This window comes from Podarcis raffonei, chromosome 3 (assembly GCF_027172205.1).
Source record: "Podarcis raffonei isolate rPodRaf1 chromosome 3, rPodRaf1.pri, whole genome shotgun sequence".
NCBI lineage: Eukaryota > Metazoa > Chordata > Lepidosauria > Squamata > Lacertidae > Podarcis > Podarcis raffonei.
This window is the reverse complement of record NC_070604.1, coordinates 107,211,129-107,230,732: the sequence shown is the minus strand read 5'-3', so window position 1 is coordinate 107,230,732 and position 19,604 is coordinate 107,211,129. Positions and strand designations below refer to the sequence as shown.

The 19,604-nt window shown below is 44.0% G+C and overlaps 1 protein-coding gene and 1 long non-coding RNA gene across 5 annotated transcripts in view; both read left to right on the top strand.

The window, feature by feature from the left end:
• Positions 1-19,604, top strand: part of BCL2L11 (BCL2 like 11) — a 94,609-nt gene that overhangs the window by 31,034 nt on the left and 43,971 nt on the right. For all 4 annotated transcript variants that reach the window (XM_053383473.1, XM_053383481.1, XM_053383476.1 and 1 more), the window contains one exon: positions 11,971-12,115. In XM_053383473.1, coding sequence (XP_053239448.1) covers positions 12,069-12,115 — 47 coding nt within the window. In that variant the 5' untranslated portion in view covers positions 11,971-12,068. Of the gene's footprint in view, positions 1-11,970; positions 12,116-19,604 lie in introns of those variants that run through there.
• LOC128411281 (uncharacterized) lies at positions 14,609-19,604 on the top strand. Its single transcript, XR_008329748.1, has 2 exons — positions 14,609-15,490; positions 19,043-19,604. It is a non-coding gene; the product is annotated as an uncharacterized LOC128411281 (long non-coding RNA).

The following is a 19,604-nucleotide window of genomic DNA, read 5'->3' as shown; positions in this document are numbered from 1 at the left end:
ATTTCAGCCCAGGATTAGTTTTGGGCCTGTAGTGCAATGGTGGCTGGTGCCCATTTGAGACTGTTAGGGTGGAAGTTGGGAAGACCAACAGTAGGTGGAGCCAGAGCCAATGACAGACAGCGCCAAATATTTCTAGTTTTGTCTCCCTCCTCCCTCCCCCCTGCTAAGTTTTATGAGGAGGATGAAGAAGCTGATGAGAGTGCTACTCCCTTGGGTCCCCATATTTTGTTGGACTACAACTCCCATCATCCACAGCTCGCAGGACCAGTGGTCAGGGATGATGGGAGTTGTAGTTCAACAACACCTGGGGACCCAAGGTTGAGAAAGGCTGCCCTAGACCGGTTGTGAGCAGAAAAGCAGGCAGGTGGAGACTGGCTAAGGGCAGAATGAGGTCGGTGAGGCAGTGCCCCACTTGCCCTCCACTGCTAGTGTCTGTGAGCCAGAAAACCCTGTCAGGGCTGGGTCAAGACACAGCTAGGAAAATCTACCATGTGATGCTTCTACTCATTCAGATGGAAATATCCCAGGATCATCATTTCAAGGTCCACCTTGCCGTTGAACAACGTTGTTGTTTTTGTCACACTGGGTAAAGTCCAGTTTCAGTCACGTGGTTTCTGAGATGCCATTTCAAAATAAACATTTGACTTCATATCTGAATTAATTTCCAGTAGAGACAAGGACAGCATCAGAATGGATTTGTTCCAAGAGAATAGCTGACCTGAGTCACCATGGAAGAATGTGGTTGGAGGGAAGGGAGGTATTTTGACAGAGGAGCACTGGTTCGACTCATTGCAAATAGATTGCAGATGTGAAGAGATGGCGGTGACCTTCTCTTGCTGTTTTCTGCTCCTAAAATTAAATCGGAGGGAAAGTCTGTAACCACCACAACCACTAACACCACTTCAGACAAAGGTCTTGTTCTCACTGAGGTGTTAATCATGTGACTAGATTGTGTCACGGCAGACTGCTGAAGGGGCTTACTTGGTCAAATGCTTATCCGTACAAAAAGTTCATTCCACATGAAACACAAGATATTAGGGAGAAGGGAGCCTGGCCTACGCTTCATCCCTGATCTGCTGGTTTTCTAGGTGCAGCCAGGGGCCTATTTGGCACGGAGGATGCAAAACAGGTTGTTAGTTAGTTTTGTTTATATTATTTATTTTTTAAAAATCTGTTCCAATTCTTTCTCACAAAGAAACACAAAGCAGCTCACACACAGCAATAAAAACAGAATAAAACAAATGGAATCCCATCTCCGGAAGGGCTTTAAAGGTTAAATCCAGCACCTTGAATTGAGCTCCAAAACAAATCGGCAGTCGATGCAAATCATGTAGAAATGGTGAGATGGAACTGAATTGCCTAGCTAGCTCCCATCAACATTGTGGTTTCAGTGCTTTGCGCTAATTGAAATTTCTGAACACTTCATGGGCAACCCTCTTTAAATAACTCAGGTTTTCTAGGTCATTCAGTTGAAATAAGGCTGCAATCCCATAACTACTTATGAGGGTGTGAGCCCTATTGAATTCAACAGGACTTAATTCTGAGTGGATGTGAATAGGATTGCAGTGTAGGAGGACATTCTTTATATCTTGATTTCTTCTTTGGGCACCCAAAAGTGTAGTGGAGACAGGACAAGCAGTGAAGGAATACACAAATTCATACAAGTTCAACATAAAGTAATTTCATTTATTGTTAGTTTTGTTATGATTATCATCAGCTATTTTAGACCACCCTCTTAGACCACACAGTCTATTTTTTTGGCAGGCCACATGTGTATCATATGGTGCTGTATTATTATTATTATTATTATTATTATTATTATTATTATTATTATTACATTTATTTTATACCCTTCAACCTAAGGTCCCAGAGAGGTTCACAGCAATTTAAAATTGTTGTTGTTGTTGTTGTTTAGTCGTTTAGTTGTGTCCGACTCTTCGTGACCCCATGGACCAGAGCACGCCAGGCACTCCTGTCTTCCACTGCCTCCTGCAGTATGGACAAACTCATGCTGGTAGCTTCAAGAACACTGTCCAACCATCTCGTCCTCTGTCGTCCCCTTCTCCTTGTGCCCTCCATCTTTCCCAACATCAGGGTCTTTTCCAGGGAGTCTTCTCTTCTCATGAGGTGGCCAAAGTATTGGAGTCTCAGCTTCAGGATCTGTCCTTCCAGTGAGCACTCAGGGGTGATTTCCTTCAGAATGCAGAGGTTTGATCTTCTTGCAGTCCATGGGACTCTCAAGAGTCTCCTCCAGCACCATAATTCAAAAGCATCAATTCTTTGGCGATCAGCCTTCTTTATGGTCCAGCTCTCACTTCCATACATCACTACCGGGAAAACCATAGCTTTAACTATACGGACCTTTGTTGGCAAGGTGATGTCTCTGCTTTTTAAGATGCTGTCTAGGTTTGTCATTGCTTTCCTCCCAAGAAGCAGGCGCCTTTTAATTTCATGACTGCTGTCAATTTAAAATACAACATTAAAAGAATAGTTTAGAACTCTTAATTACTTCACAAGAACAGGGTGAACCACCAAAGTATACTTCTCAATGACCATGGAAAAGAGCATAAAATGAAAACAGTATATCAAAGGTTCCAGATGCTCCTCTCTGAGAAGGGAGTTCTACAACTTAGGGGCTGCTACAGAGGATGCCCTCTCCTGAACCGCTGCCACCCATAGTTTCTGAGTGTGGTGGACAACCAAGAAGGCCCCTTCTGCTGATCTTAGCACCCAAGAAAATCTTTAGTGAAAGAGCTTTCAGATATTTGAGGCCTATTTGAGCACCTTGAATTGGACCTAGAAACCAACTGGCAACTGGGGGGAAAAGAAAATAGAAACTACCTGGCAACCAGTACAGTTGTTTTAAAACAGGGGGATATGAGCTTGAAATGGAATCTCAACCAGAAATCTGGCTGCTGCATTTTGGACCAGTTGAAGCTTCCAAGTCATCTTCAAGGGCAGCTCCATGTACAGCGCATTTCAGTAACCCAGTCTGGAACCTGCTATGTTGTTGAGCACATCATGCAAACCCCAACCTTTTCTCTTTGGAATGTGTGAGTTGGGATCTACGTAGCGGGGACAATGATAACTCACAGGTTGAATATTGTAGACTGTACTTCTAAGTTTGAAAAAACTAGCAACTAGCTCTAGTTTATATAATCTGTTATTCTCCTTTTGAGTTTCAATCCTACTCGTATGAGGAACAGCTACTATATGTCAGCAGGTTAAGAAGTAGCCACTGTTATTTTTTTTTTACCCTTGACAATATAGTTAAAATGCAAATTTTTCAAATTTCAGCTTGTAAAGGACAATCTGTTCTCCACTCACAAAACATTTACCCCATAACATTTTGGCTCACATGAGCCACCCACACAGAAACCAAAACAAGCTGTTAGGAGAAAATAGTAAGAGCATTTGACTATTGTCCCCATTAAAAAAAAAAAATTAAGAAAAGAAAAACCCACCCTTCTTTACACTGTACCATAACTTGTTTCAGTATGTGTGATATCTTGCGAGATTTGAGAAAGCAAAATGTGTTTAGGAAATGTTAGAAAGTGTCATTGTCATATGGAACCATTTGAAATCTATGTCAATCTTTTCTCACCTCGGGATATAAGATGTGTGAAATAGTTTTGGAAGCATTGCTGGATATAAGGGTAATGGATCTGATCAGTCCCTGAGAGCCCCATGCAAGAGCAGGATATGACTATGTGTTTGTATTGTAATATAAAGTTTGGCAAATGCAATTAAATGATGTAATTTTCATCATCTGTCTCACACCAGGGGCTCTAACCTTACATATGAAGTTGCCTTTACTGAATCAGAGCATTGGTACAGCCAGCTTTTTCCTGTCTGCACCGTGTCCCAGTGTGGACATCTTGCTAAACCATAGTTTAGTGTGACAACAATGAGCTACAGTGAACCTCAGGCTTGCGCATCCCACACACAACTCCAGTGCAGCTACAAGGGAGAGTTGGGTAGATTTTGTTTCCGGTTTAGCTTAACTGCAGCTTCTTGTGTTGTCCAAACCCAACAAACTCGGCTAAACTGTGTTTTGTTTCAAACAACTCAACTTTAAACCATCTCCTATGGAGCTGCCATGTTTAAACAAAGCACCGTTAACATTAACCACAGTTTAGGGCATGGGTCAGCAAACTAAGGGCCACGAGCTGGATCAGGCCCAATTGCCTTCTGGATCTGGCCCATGGACGGTCAGGGAATCACCGCATGGATTACCAGCGTGTGCCTTCTTTCCCGCTCCCTCAGATGGCGATGGCGCCAGCACCTCCTCCCTCCCTCCTCCCTGCTTCTCCCTGCCCTGCCTAGAGGAGGAAGGGGGCTGGGCTTTGTTGGTGCTAGCAGCAGCAGCGCTCAAGCGGCCGCCATTTTAAGCAGCCCCTCTCTGGAGCCCTTTCACACGTCACTCATCGTCCCTCGGCCGCCGCTGCCACCAGCCCCTGCCGCTCACAAGACACAGGTAAGCAGCCACTGGGGCTCGTGGTGCTCTTGCATCTCCCCCCCCAAAAAAATATAGGCCGGCTCCCCACAAGGTCTGAGGGGCAGTGGACCAGCCCCCTGCTGAAAAAACTTGTTCACCCCTGGTTTAGGGTTTGGATGACACAGTGATGATGTACAGTCTAAAAACAAAATAAAAAAATTCCTTCCAGTAGCACCTTAGAGACCAACTTAGTTTGTCATTGGTATGAGCTTTCGTGTGCATGCACACTTCTTCAGATACATGCACACAAAAGTGTGCATGCACACAAAAGCTCATCCCAATGACAAACTAAGTTGGTCTCTAAGGTGCTACTGGAAGGAATTTTTTTATTTTGTTTCGACTGCGGCAGACCAACACAGCTGTAAGTCTAAAAACAAACATATATATTCAAAACATTAAAACAAAAATGCAACCAGAACCCAGGAAAACAGCAATATTTAAACACACAAAAGCATATAAAACTAAATTTCAGAGCTTTCAATGACATAAAATGGGGTCCAGCTTCATTGGTCAGGAAAACCCTGGGTGGAAAGCAAAGTCTTCAAAAGATTTCTGAAGCAAGTGATGGCTGCCACTTCACTTATGGCAGAGGGAAGCGCATTCCACAGTACAATGGTAAAAATAGAAAATGCCTGCTTTGGGCTCACCTCCCTATGATGTTCTGCCTGGTGGTGTGCCACAAGTAGAATTTCCCCAGCTGATCTGAGTGATCTTAGAGGCCTATACAGGAATAAGTGGTCCTTCAGGTAAACCGGTCCCTAGTTGTTCAAGGCTTCATATGTTAGTCAGCAAGACCTTGAGCACAGCCCAGTAGCTGATTGGCAGCCAGAGAAGTTCCCCCAGCACAGGTGTAATATGTGTGCTTCCAGGAGCTGCGCTTCACAAACTGGGCACTGCAGATGACAGTAGTCCAGTCGTAGTTGCAGGTACCTGAAATGCAAGTCAAGCCCACAGGGTCCCCAGATGGACCCTATCCACCACTCTTGGGTCATGCTGTGTGGAATGTGGTTTGGGTGAACATCATGGTGGAGCAGTTGGGTAGTGTATGGTAGTCAGGAGAAGCACATCAGGAGTTATTCACACTAACAGAATAACAACAAGTGGCTGGGGAAACATGTTTGATTTCTTTGTGGAAAGGCCCTACGCATCTTTTGAAATTTGATGGGAAATTGGAATTAATTTTGTAAACCAGCTAGGTGATGTTGCAAGCCTCCGTTCTCAGAGCATCCCAGAGCAATAGGAAGCTGCCTTAATGTCAAACCACAAAAGCAACTGAGATAACCATATGACAAATATCCATAGTTGCAAAGTAAAATCTTGCAAAAAATATATATCATCCACCCACAAAACAATCTGTATGTGGCGCTGAGGAACAAAATGTAAATTACTGTGAAGGGCAAATATTTTATTTTAGCTTTGCAGTGTGTGTGTGTGTGTGTGTGTGTGTGTGTGTTTCTGCTTGGCAAACCTAGATAGAGATGCAGCTGCAAAAAGCCAATTGAAGCAAAGAATATAAGAAGTGAACCAAACAACATAAAGCAGGCGGAGGCAACGTAGTGTTTTCCGGATGTTGCTAGACTCAAACTCCCATAATCCTCCTCCATTCGAATGGGGCTTGGGGAGTTGGAGCAGAAGGTCTCTTACCCTACTTCCCCACATCATGCATGATTATATATGTCTCTGAAATGTCTTCCTTTAGCTGCATTTCCCACCCCACCCCTATGGCTAAAATTCCATAGCTCAGGGATGGGGAATCCTTTTTTTATGAAGGAATGTTAACCCATGGGGAAAATCAACTGCAGGCTTTGTGAGTCTCCTTCTACTCCGCTTTAAGTCTCCAAGGTTGGAGTTTCCAAGACTGGAGACTTAAAGAGAGAAGGGGAAAGCTGAGCCCTTTGCAAGTCTCCCCCTCAGTGCTATTTTTCTAGAAGAAGGAAGAAGAAGAGGAGGAGGAGGAGTTTGGATTTGATATCCCGCTTTACCACTACCCTAAGGAGTCTCAGAGCGGCTAACAATCTCCTTTTCCTTCCTCTCCCACAACAAACACACTCTCTCTGTGAGGTGAGTGAGGCTGAGAGACTTCAGAGAAGTGTGACTGGCCCAAGGTCACCCAGCAGCTGCATGTGGAGGAGCAGGGAATCGAACCCAGTTCACCAGATTACAAGTCCGCTGCTCTTAACCACTACACCACACTGGCTGCCAGAGCTCTCCATGAGCTTCTCCTTTGTTCTCTTAGAATGGCAATGGTGCCCACCTGAGAGGTGCTGGAGCTCCAGCTGAAAAAAGGCCCTGCCCCCTCCACCTTTAAGTCCCCAATCTCCGAGGCTTAAAAGGGAAGCACAAGGAGACTTGGAAAAGGTTTTGCGAGTCTCTGCCTGCTCCCCCTTTAAGTCTCCAAGATTGGGAATTTGAAAGTGAAAGGTGGAAACTCACAGCCTCTGAGATCTGAGGCTTAAGAGGGTAGCATGGGGAGACCAAAAGTACACCCCCCCACCCCGTTCAAAGCAGTGTACTGAAATGCAACATAAAAACAAATAGAACTGTATAAAAACAGACAGCCTGCTTCTTGAGCATTTGTCCTAATTTGTTTGCAGGGAGATTAGATGATGTCAACATTTTAATGAATATTCACTCGGAATTGATTTTGGGGAAGCTAAACAATGCTGCACCAAAACAAGTGTTATCCCACATGTACCACTGCATGTTTCCTATCACTTTCCTTATCATAAGAAGTCTGATCATTTGTGGAAGTGGGTTTGTTGTGCAAGAGCTCCAAACCAGCTTTAGCCGTGCAACTTGAATTTGCCGGTATATGATTGAATCCCAGCTGAAATCGTGACAGCCTGGAAGTGTCCCCAAACAGGAATTGATGAATAATAGCATCCAATCTTATGAGTCAGGGAAAGCCTGGGTACACAAAAAAAGTGTTTTCACAAGATGCCTGAAACAGCTGGTTTCTTCTTCGCACGCAGCAGAAGGAAGGGCATTCCAGAGTGCAGGGGGGCAGCAGCAGAAAATGGTAATTTTTTGGATACCACCCAACTGATCTACAAATATCAGTTTTTGAGATGGTGTGGACCTGCACTATATATGGTCTCCTCGCAGATTCACCAAAGGCATTATCATGTTTCAACTCCCTCCTAGCTTATCAAACCTTGGTTACAGCTCATGGTTAGAGAGGAGGTGACTTAACTGCAAACTCAGGTTCAGACAACCCGCTAAACCTTGGCTGAGTTCAGAGCACCACAGAAATAAAAATGGCGAGGGAACACAGTGGCTGCAAGCTCCTCTCCAGGAGCCTGCATGTTTGTGTAGACCCGATAGGCAGTAGTTTGGGTTACCATGACATGCGAACCAGACCACTGAGTCTGGCCAACCAGAGGTGACACAACCACCTCTTCTGTCGCTTTTTTGGCCTCTGTGATGTCACAAAGAGGCTAGCCAGTCCCATGCCAGGCCATGGAGAATTAATATGGAAGACCTTAGGGTTACAAGACCCATAAGCACTTTTTAATGAATTGAACAATTACAGTCATACCTCGGGTTACAGCCGCTTCAGGTTGCGTTTTTTCGGGTTGCGGATCGCTGAAACCCAGAAGTACCGGAATGGGTTACTTCCGGGTTTTGGCGGTCACACATGCACAGAAGCACTAAACCGCGCTTTGCGCATGTGCAGAAGGTCTGAATCGCAACCAGCGCATGTGCAGACACAGGTTGCGAACGCTGCGGGTTGCGAACATGCATCCCGCACGGATCATGTTCACAACCCGAGCGTCCACTGTATTGCCCAAGGACCTCTTGATCCCTTACATCACTGCCTGATCACTGAGGTCTTATAGTAGTGCTCCCCGTGGCTTAGATGTATGGCTTGTAACCAGTAGGAATGGTGTATTCAGCATCATGGGCCGAATTTTATAGAATTCCCTTCTGTTTGAAATCAGACAGGCCCTCTCCCTGTTGAGCTTCCATCGTCTACTGAATTCTGGTGTTTAACTCATTTTTATTTGCATTGTATTGAGTTTCTTGTGCACTGCTGAGAGAATATTGTAAGTGGGGTATACAGTGGTACCTCGGGTTAAGTACTTAATTCATTCCAGAGGTCTGTTCTTAACCTGAAACTGTTCTTAACCTGAAGCACCACTTTAGCTCATGGGGCCTCCTGCTGCCACTGCGCTGCCGGAGCACGATTTCTGTTCTCATCCTGAAGCAAAGTTCTTAACCTGAAGCACTATTTCTGGGTTAGCGGAGTCTGTAACCTGAAGCGTATGTAACCTGAAGCGTATGTAACCCGATGTACCACTGTACATTGTTGGAATAAATAAATATTGCCTGATTTTTATGAGCTTTGAAACAACGCCACTGTACAAATCAGGCGAGCAGCTTCAGAACCTTTCACTAGAAAGCCCCTGGACACAGAAGCAGACAGTAAGATGTGTCTTACTTACAATATATTTACGCTGTTCTTTTTAGCTGCTTTTTGACTCCTCTTACCAGCAGGGAAAAAGATGTCCAGCTCTGGAGCACCTCACTTTATTAATGAAGGCAGGCATGTTACTTAAATAAAATACTCCATCTGGGATAGTAACACTTTTAATTGCTCTTGTGGGGGGACTGGCAAGAAAGCACATTTATCATTGCTGAGTCCTCCCCTTCTGCAGGGATAATACTGTCATCGCTGAGTAAGGATGGCGGACTGGTGGTTAATGAGCACAACTACCGTCTCTCGAGTTTGGGCATGACAGGAAAGTGGGTGTCAACAACTACTACCAGGGAATGCAGATAATTCTCAAGAGATCTCAGCTGGTTCTCTATTTAAACTCCTCTGACAGTGGTGTGATTTCTGAGCACAGCTAATGCCTAGCCAGGTTTCCTGTCTCCCAGAGTGTGTATTCTGAGACCCAAACTACAGATTATACCAGAGCCACGTATAAGGTTAACACAACAGCTGCTGCTCTGCCGCAAAAAGCATCCTTGAAATGGGCTGGTTTCAAGCAGAGAATCTGCTTGCAGGTGGAGCAGACGAGAGATGTTAGGGATGGAAGACAAATTTAGTTTGGCTGGGATTTTAATGTGAACCTACCTGTTTCGCACATTCCAAAACAACGTGCAAGCTGAAATAGGTATCCTTCAAAATTCACACTGTGGTGCATTTCATTAACCAAATACTGTGTACAAAAAAGTCCGTATTTTGGGGGAGTGTGCATGAAATGTGCGTATTAGTGAAAATAATAAATAAAAGGCATTCTATTCACTTGCATAAATGTGTATCTCAGGCGAAACAGCATACAAAAATGCGCATATTGGGAGAAAGTGGCACTAAAATGCTTGGAAATTTTCATGAGGACTAAAAAAAAAATTGCAGACAGATGCAGACTTAAGACTAGAAGAATGAGAAAATGAGAGAAACACAAATTGACAAATATGTCCACCTCCAGGAGGGCTTTGGGGAGAAAACAGGAGGTAGGTAAAGGGTAAAGCCACCCCTCTGCTGATTCTCTGTTGCAAATCAACCCCTCTCAAGGGATCTTTGGAGCTGGGTTAATGTTACATGCGGCTTCCATCTGATTTTACCCAGTGATGGTGAAATCAGTTGGAAGAGGAGAGCTCAAAGGGGGAAAGTTGGGGGTGAGGGTTAAGCACCCTCTCATATCCTATCACCACTGCACATTTGCCCCTCCTGAAGTTGCTTTGAAGACGTAGCCATTCGGACAACATTACACATGTCTACACTTGTAACATTTGGCCCTGAACACTACATCTTAGTATAGGTTTAGGTTGATGGAATGCCCACAGCTACGTCATCCCCTACAAATGTTGTGATGGACAGTGTGCCCACGCCTTCCATCATCAAACTGTTCTATCTCCCCTGCTCCAACTTAAGTCTAATAGATCTAGGTCTTTCCACTAGTATGCATCAGGGATTATCGCTGCCTACTTAATGGAGGGGAACTAATTTTGCAGTTCCTGTTGCCTGAAAAACTGGGAGCAAAAAATATTTGTCAATATATTGCAAATTATCACACAGGGCCCCTCCAAGCTGGTGCTTCGTTGACAACAATGTTCTGGACACAATTAATATTGCACAGGTGGTGATTTGCTCTACTTTGTGTGTTCTGCGATGCTTCCCAGTCCAGTCTCGCTGCTGATGTTCAGAGGGGTTATATAGTGCAACAAAAGCAAAACAAAAATAAAGCGGAACATTTCTGCTATAAAAAATTATGGGATTTCAGTAGAAAGTTAGGGGATATGCACTGGCTGGAAATGAAGCAGTGTGACCACTGTGAAAATGGGAAAGTATATGGCAAACCATAATGAATATGCAATAAAAAGGGCATATGGAGGAACTCTTAGTCTGCAAGTAGATCCTGATCTGCCTTCTGACCACGCCTGGCGCCTGCTTTAGAACAACCCAACTTTATGGTGTATATCTTGTGTGTGTGAATGTATGAATATATCCCACCATTCACCAAAAGGTCCCAGGTCAGAATACAGGGTTACTCATATAAAACCATGATTATAACAGTAAAATGTGTGTGTGTGTGTGTGTGTGTGTGTGTGTGTGTGTGTGACAATTCCAAATAATACCTGTTACACTGTCAGTACAAGTTCATAACAGTAGGTTGAGTGCTGAGCAGCAAAATATAATTTTAGATTCACATCAATACCGCTTGAAAACAGGTTTATGCAAACAAATGTGTGTGTCACTTTCTGATTTATTGTTCCTTCTAATGTGGTATGGCATCTGGCACTTTTTCACAAATGTGAGATGAGTTGATGTCAAAGATGAGGCAGAAAATTCATACAGAAAGTAGTGGTGCATGTTTTGCCTTAAAATAGCACAATTAGCATGTTTGGTCTAATAATAATTCTTATTGCCTCTACAGCACTATAGAAAGCTCAAGGAGTTTCACATAATTCTCCTATCATCTTTACATCCACCCTGTAAGGTTGGCATAATTACCCCCGGGTTGCAAAAGGAGATTAAGCAGTGCGAGAAGCTGACTTGCCTATGGCTATCTAGCGAGTTTACTCGGCCCAGTATACCTGAAGGAGCCTCTCCACCCCCATTGTGCTGCCTGGACGCTGAGGTCCAGCGCCGAGGGCCTTCTGGCGACTCCCTCATTGCGAGAAGCAAAGCTACAGGGAACCAGGCAGAGGGCCTTCTCGGTAGTGGCACCCGCCCTGTGGAACGCCCTCCCATCAGATGTCAAAGAGATAAACAACTACTTGACATTCAGAAGACATCTGAAGGCAGCCCTGTTCAGGGAATTTTTTAATGTGTGGCATTTTAGTGTATTTTTGGTCTCTGTTGGAAGCTGCCCAGAGTGGCTGGGGAAACCCAGCCAGATGGGCGGGGTACAAATAACAAATTATTATTATTACTGTATGAGCAAGGTGAGATTTGGTTGTGTTGTGTGCCCCTCTCCCTACTCACTGCTTCATAAGCTGGGACCAAATCATCCCTTTTTCAGTGTGGTACAAGAGAGTGCCTGTAGCTGAAGAGCCTGGCTGCTGAATCAGGCCAGTAGCCCCTCTAGTCCAGCATCCTGGTCTCACAGTGGCCAGCTAGATGCCTATGGGAATGTCACAAACAGGACCTGAACTGCAGCAGCTCTGGTAAGCTTTGCCCACTCTTTCCTCCAAATGTGTCCCTCCTCATAGGAGCATAAAATATGTGGAAGCGGGTGGATTTGTGCTGCAAAAGCCAAGCAGACTGCACAGAGCTCCAGAAGCATCTTCTCAAGGTATAAAAAGCTCTCTCCCCATGTGTGATTCCCAGCAACACTGGATTCTGACAAGATGGTGATTGTAGGCTGACTAATCCAGCAGCACCTCAGCCCCATCTGCACTATACTTTTAAAGCAGTATCATACCACTTTAAACAGTCGCGACTTCCACCGAAGAATCCTGCGACGTGCAGTTTGCTGAAGACACTGGGAATTATTCCCCGAGAATTGTTCACAATGCCCAGAGTGGTTTTAACAATCAATCCCTCTTCCCACTGGGAATTTTAGCTCTCAGGGGTGAACAAGCATCTCCTAACAACTCTCCGTACCCTTAATAAAGGATTCTTTGAAGGAAGATTTGACTGTATAAAGTTGTACGACAGTAAGAGCCAATCTAATTTTGCTTGTTTGCTTTTTGCTCACTCCCCACCCTTCTTTGTCTAGCCTGATGAATAATTTTGGAAAGCTCAAAAGTGTGCTTGGCATTTCGTGACATTTTGGTTGGTTCTAATATAGATACTGCCCAACTGTGGGTTTGGGAGTTCTTTTCCGTATGGAGACTGGTTTTGGTTTTGACAGATTAACATGTCTCCCACCCAGCCCAACAAGCTAACCTAGCAATTGTTCCCCACAAAATGTCACTACTTATTTCTGTTGGCGCTGCACAGAGTTATGTCCACAGACTCTAAGATCAAAGAATTTCACATCACTTTCATTAGTGTCACATTTGGTATTTCCTGGCCCTGGGTTCCCCCCCCCTTCTCTTTTCTCTTCGTTGATGGTTGAGTTGAGGTAAATGACTGTTTCTGTGTGAGACCCCCTGACGAAACATCATGTTAAAATGAGGCCAGTTATCTTGCCAAATGTTTGCATTGCTTTGCATCAAGCATGACTCCCTCCTGTGCCAGAAATAATCTTACATGGCATTAATCAGATTTGCCGAGCAATTGAAGCAATAATTCCTCTCTCAGCACAGATTTAACTGGATTTTAAAACTCCTGCCATGCAGGAAACATTGCCTGGTTAAGCCGATGCATCCTGTTGGGGGGAGATGCACACTAAATAAAAGTTCTAAATTATGAACAACAAAAGAAGTGAACATTTTTTCTAAATTGCCTCTTGCAGAAAGCTGGAAGACTGTGGGGCCCTACACAACGGTGTGTTTTTGTGGGTATATGCTGCCATAAGAGTCCCTAAGTGATGGTTCTATACTAGACTGTCCATACATTATTCTGGTTTATTGTTCTGTAATGCTTCCCCAGTGCTATTGTGTTACGGCCTACTGGGTTGCTGTTGTTTTATCCTGCTTTTGTTGCACTGTCACATCCACCAAGTGTGATAGGGAGCCCTGTACTGCAGAGCACAAGGAGGGTTTTTAAAAGCCCCCTTCTGCAACTCCTCTCCCAAGCTGCTATTAACCCTAGCTAGGAAACTTCCAGAGCTGCCAATCAGTTTCCATCAGGGTCATGGCAGAACGAATGGGTTAAACTCCATCCCTACACACTGTAGTCTCAGTCCTAATTAAGGCCTAAGCTAAACATGTTAAAAATAAGGAGTGGGGAAATTTTTCAGTGTGGAGGAGGGTCACAATACCTTAGGGGGAAGTTATTGCCGGGTGCATTCCAAAAGTGAGCAGGGCCACACAATACTTTACAACACACACCTCTTAACACACAACACACACTTGATTCACTGTCACAGACACACAAAGACTATGACCTCCCTCTACAGGTTCCCCCCACTCTTCAGCTGATCCACATAGATCAGCTAAGGAGAGAGTTGCTTTCATCCCCTTTGCCAACATACCACAAGGATCTACGGGATCATCCGAGGAGTAGGGAGGTCTCAGTTTTCATCCCCATCCTGGAAAACGCCCAATGGAGTGCTGCAATTGGAAGGAAACCAGTCTACAGGGTTGTTGCTTTATCACCATTAAAAGAAAGAAAACGGAAGAGGCTGTTAGGTTTGCTGAAATGGCTTCGTGGGCCAGATCTGGTCTGCAGCCATATACCTCCACCCAACATTAAGCACAAATACATATTTAAGCTCACAGCTGTTCACAGATCCCAGCAGCTCCTGACACAAAGCTAGCTGCGAGCAGGTAGGGTGGTTTTTTGGGGGAAGGGGGAGAGAACTCTACTTCAATAGAGGTTTCTAAAACCATTCATAGTGTAAAGACAGTGGATAGAGAGAAAAATTTGCAGTAAAAGCCTCCCATGAAAGAGGAAAAACCTTGTCTAATAACTAGGAAGGAAAGTGAGGAAGCAACTCAGAACCAAGTAAGTAAAACTAAATTGTAGACAACGAGAATTGAGGAACGCCTTCTACAGGAACAGTACGTCCAACTAAAGCAGGAAGTCCTCTTATACCCTCTTCTGGTCAAGAAGGGTCCACTAGGTGGGTGAAGTCAGTCCCAGGTCTGAGGACATTTCACCAAGTACCACCTGCAGTTTTGTGGCTCACCACACGAGGCAGCTGTTTACATATCTCAGACAAGTTACTAGATAGGACTTTCTTTTCTTTTTTTTGTTTAGGGAGGGAGACAGCCAAATGGAAAAGTGATAAAGGTTTCTAAAATTGTGCACAGTCTGTGGAGAAGTGGATAGATAGAAACACTTCTCCCTCTCTCGGAATATTAGAAATTGGAATTACCCGTGAGATTCACTGACAGTAGCTTCTTTGGTGGCAAAATACTCTTCACTTTGAGTATTCATTGTGTAGGATTCTTTGCCACTGAGTGCCACTGGGTCAAGAGCTTAGATAGCTGTTACAGGAGATTAGAGCAAAACCCTGCTCATAGGGAGGTCAACAGCCCTCTCCTGCTATTGTTCCCCTGCAAAAACACTCAGAAGCAAATGGCTGAACTAGAATTTATTTTAAAAATTACTAGAATTTATTCTCTGCCATCCCAGCTCTCTAAATTAGCATAGCAAAGCCAGGAAGATTGTGATCACAACTAATACTTCTGCTATGGTGGGTCGTCACCGTTCTTATCTTTTATGCACTTGAGCTTTGGTTAAAAAGGCCACAGACAACCGCTCTCTCCATTGCATGGCCTTCTGACCCTACTGTTTACATTTTTTATCCTTCAATGTGCGCATGAGTGCTAGACGATAACACATCATGAGTCTGACAAAGCCAACAGAAGATTATGCCACAACACATGGTTAGTCATAAAGGTGCTGCCTATGAGATTCTTTTTTGATGCGACAACAACCTTGCAGCATTGCATGCCACTATGACGTACTGGTGGACAAGCCTACAGGTACTCGTAGGACTGCCTTGCTATGGTTCTCTTCATTCCAGGCTGGGTGGCCTCAGAGTATTTTGATGAGTGGCTGGAGTGGTTAAAGTGTTAGAGTAGGACCCGGGAGACCAGGGTTCGAGTCTCTACTCAGCCATGAAGCTCACTGGGTGGCCTTGGGCTTTTACCTCACAGAGCTGTTGAAGGCTCTGTTGTCTCCGCCTCCAGATTCACTCCACCCAGGTCTCAGTAACGCACACCAGGTTGGCTCCCTCATTCAGTATCCAATTATGGATCCGTAAGGACTCGTTGTGAACCAACCTGGCAGTGCACAGCCAGACTGCTGGCTACAGAGGCAGAACAACTGAATCACAGAAAGGGTGAAGGATAATAAGTAGACACCTGACCCCTGTCCTTCCTTTGTAACTGCCTGCTCACCCACACACCATATTTCACCAGTCTTGTAACTGCCTGAATTAAAGTTCCTTCCACCCTCTTTCTGATCTTATTTTCCCAAAAGCACATGCCAACAACAGAATCCAACAGTAGCACACCCACCCATCATGCAAGTGTGCCTTCTAGGATAGCATCCAGTTCCTAGATAGGTTGCCCTCCCTTAATGTAAGCTCTCACCAGAAGATAGATGAGGATAAGTTGGAAACAAACACCCTCTTGACAAGATCTCCCTCTCACCAAGGAGGGTCCATCAAATTGACACACACCACGCTCTCATAGCGCTCACATAAATGCAAATTCAAACAAAGAGAAAAGGGTAGTGTCCTCACTACAGACCCCAAGGATCCTCCCCTTCCTGTGTTATCCTGCTGCACTGCAAGTCCTTATTAAGTAGCTAAAAGGTAAAGGGACCCCTGACCATTAGGTCCAGTCGTGGCCAACTCTGGAGTTGCGGCGCCCATCTCGCTTTATTGGCCACGGGAGCCGGTGTACAGCTTCCAGGTCATGTGGCCAGCATGACTAAGCCGCTTCTGGCGAACCAGAGCAGTGCACGGAAACGCCGTTTACCTTCCTGCTGGAGTGGTACCTATTTATCTACTTGTACTTTGACGTGCTTTCGAACTGCTAGGTTGGCAGGAGCAGGGACCGAGCAACAGGAGCTCACCCCATTGCGGGGATTCGAACCACCAACCTTCTGATCTGCAAGTCCTAGGCTCTGTGGTTTAACCCACAGCGCCACCCACATCCCTTAAGTAGCTAGATGGCAGCAAATGAGCCACAGGCACTGCTGCTGCCTCTCCCCCTCCTTGCAGATTCTGCCAAGACCCAGGGATGCAAAGGTTGTAGGGCAGCCAGGGAAAGGGTGGGCAGGTCTTTCCCAACCTCCATGCTCCTTATATGTTGTTATCAGTTGTGTTTTGATGTGTTTCCAGCTGCCTTGAGAAGGATAGCCCTGAAAGGTGGCTACAAATGCTGGAATAAAATATATATATATATTTTTGAAAACCCACAACCTCAAGGGGTAGACTGCTGCTGTTATGTACTCTATATAGAACAACCACTGCTTCACTGTTTTTTGATCCAGTTCCAAGCAGATTAGCTGCAATGCAATTTTCTTCCAACTTTCATATTCGTCTAGATCGACTACAATATCCAATAGGGTTTTGCATTCTGAGTTAGTGGTGCTCCTTTATCCAGTTTTTCATTCTGCAAATGATTTATGCAAGCTTAACTTTACACACTGTGAAGAACCCTATTGGTTTCAGAGGAGCTTACTCACAGCATGAGACATTAGCCGAACACATAAATCATTGCAGAAGAGTGCTCTTTGAGGCCTATTTTCATTAGTATATATATTTTTGAACAGCAAATGCAAGGAATCGAAACTTGGAATTAGCAGCTAGTAAAACTTCCTTTCAAGGATCCAACTGCTTTGGTTAGGCATTACATGGCACTAGCTTGTGTTTTTGTGTCACACTGTTAACATTCCTAGCACTGATGTGGTGCTATAATTTAGTGCTTTTAATTGGGCAAACATTACCAGTCCAGACCATATTTCAGAAATATAGCATTAACAAAAATGTTCAACATCTGTGTTTTTATAGGAATGTTTACCTACCTTAGAGTCAGTGGTGGGAGACCAGAAAAGGGATAATAAGTCAGGATTTTTGTCAAGTTTCATGCGCCGGTCAACATTTGCACAGTAGTCCGCAGTGAGGTGTTGAAAAGCAAGTTGTTAACCGGTGATAAGAATTCCACATTTGTTGTTTTGTTAAACAATGGTCACCTTTCTTTACAGTTAGTTTTATCACCATAGCCATATATTTGAATTTCAGCAAAAGTGGGGAGGGTGGAACTGTGTACCCTGAATGCTGTACCAACCAATTTATAATGAGATTAACATCTTGGTCCTTTAAATGCTTTTGCAGCAGTTGTGCAAATACTGGCGTATGCCTCTCCAGCTTACAGATGCATCTTGTTTTTATGGGTCTGGCTACTCATTTGCTTCTTCCCAATCTCAGGTTCTGATGTAGCCTGGCATTTAATGGTGAACAAATATGAGGGGACATAAAGTTGTTAAGTTTCCTTTTTGACTTGGTGCTTCTGTGTCTTTTAACAGCCTGACACCCAGAAATCAAGCAGGTGTATCTTTTCCAGACATGTATATTTATATGTTGTTACAATAACATAACATTTATATTATATTATATTAATTATATTATATTATTATATTATTACTTTGTATATTCATAGAATCATATCATAGAACTGTAGAGTTGGAAGGGACCACAAAGGTATTCTCTGTGGCAGTCCCTAATTTGTTGAATTCCCTCCCCAAACGGATATGTCTGGCACCTTCATTGTTCAGCTGTTACATATTGTCCATTGTTATGCTGAAGATGTACCTCTTTATCCCATGCTTTGATGCTTGCTCTATCTACCTGTCTATCATCTATCTATCATCTATCTATCTATCTATCTATCTATCTATCTATCTATCTATCTATAGAACACATTCTAGTTGTGACGGTAACTTGTTTGAAATTTTTTTATGCTGTTGTTGTAACCTACTCTGGGACATTCTGGTGACAACAACAATTTACCACCTTTTCGCTTTGCCTTGCAACTTTAGACATTATTATTACTTAATATATACTCGTGTACAGGCTGCCTGACAATACAAGACTAGTCCCTGCCTCAAGGAACTTACAATCTAAAATTCAATACAGGAGAAAGAAACAACAGAGGAAGACGGAAATTTATTCTGAAAAACTTTCACCAGCCACTGTTGATTTAATAGTCTCTCAAAGAACAACTGTTGTCATATTTTAGGGTTTATTAATGTTGTGCGTGTGTGTCCCCTACTATTTTTTCTAGAAAGTTTTTTTTAAAAAACTTTAATTTGTATGTCACTTTGGGCACACCCATCAAGAAAAAGTGAGTCCTAAATCATAGAAATAAATGTAAATACTTTCATGTACATTTCCCAGAAACCAATTCAGCTTATCTTTACAATGGCAGGGACAAATGAAATAAACCCAGTCTTTTCCTTAGTCTTATGTTAATTGGTTTCTTTCCTATTGTTGCACCAGTGACAATGCTGAACTTTATCTGTAGGATCAGTCTCCAGAAGAAGAAGAAGAAGAAGAAAATTGCTGATGGGTCTGTTTACTTGAATACTGGGATGGATGCAGTCCCAGGAGGCACCAAAATAATGCTGCAAATGGAGCAGAGCTTGTGTAGCTGATACCTTGGAGGCCTGTTGTAATAAATGCCCAGCTCTCTTGGGAATCAGGGAAGACAAAGCAGCATGCAGCATAGGCATCTGTGTGTGAATTTTCTCAGTGTACCTAGAGTCCACTGCAGTCATGTGAGCTTTGTTCGCTGGCCCTTTTCTCTTTTCAGTTGTCAATATTAGCACCAGAAGTGACTTCTGACTTCATGGGAACCAGGAGGGGGAGAGGGGTGAGTCATTGCTCTTTTAAGCCACATAAGCGCTCTCTCATGGCATGGCTTTTAAAAGCAACACAAAGAATTGGATCTATATGGGTTCATCCCAGCCAGATGCTGAATTCCTTATGGGAGAAGCTGACCGTGCTCCATTCCCACACAAATCAATGAATGAGCCTCACCATGGGATGCAGAATCAGAGCTCTCCCCTGCCCAACACACACACACA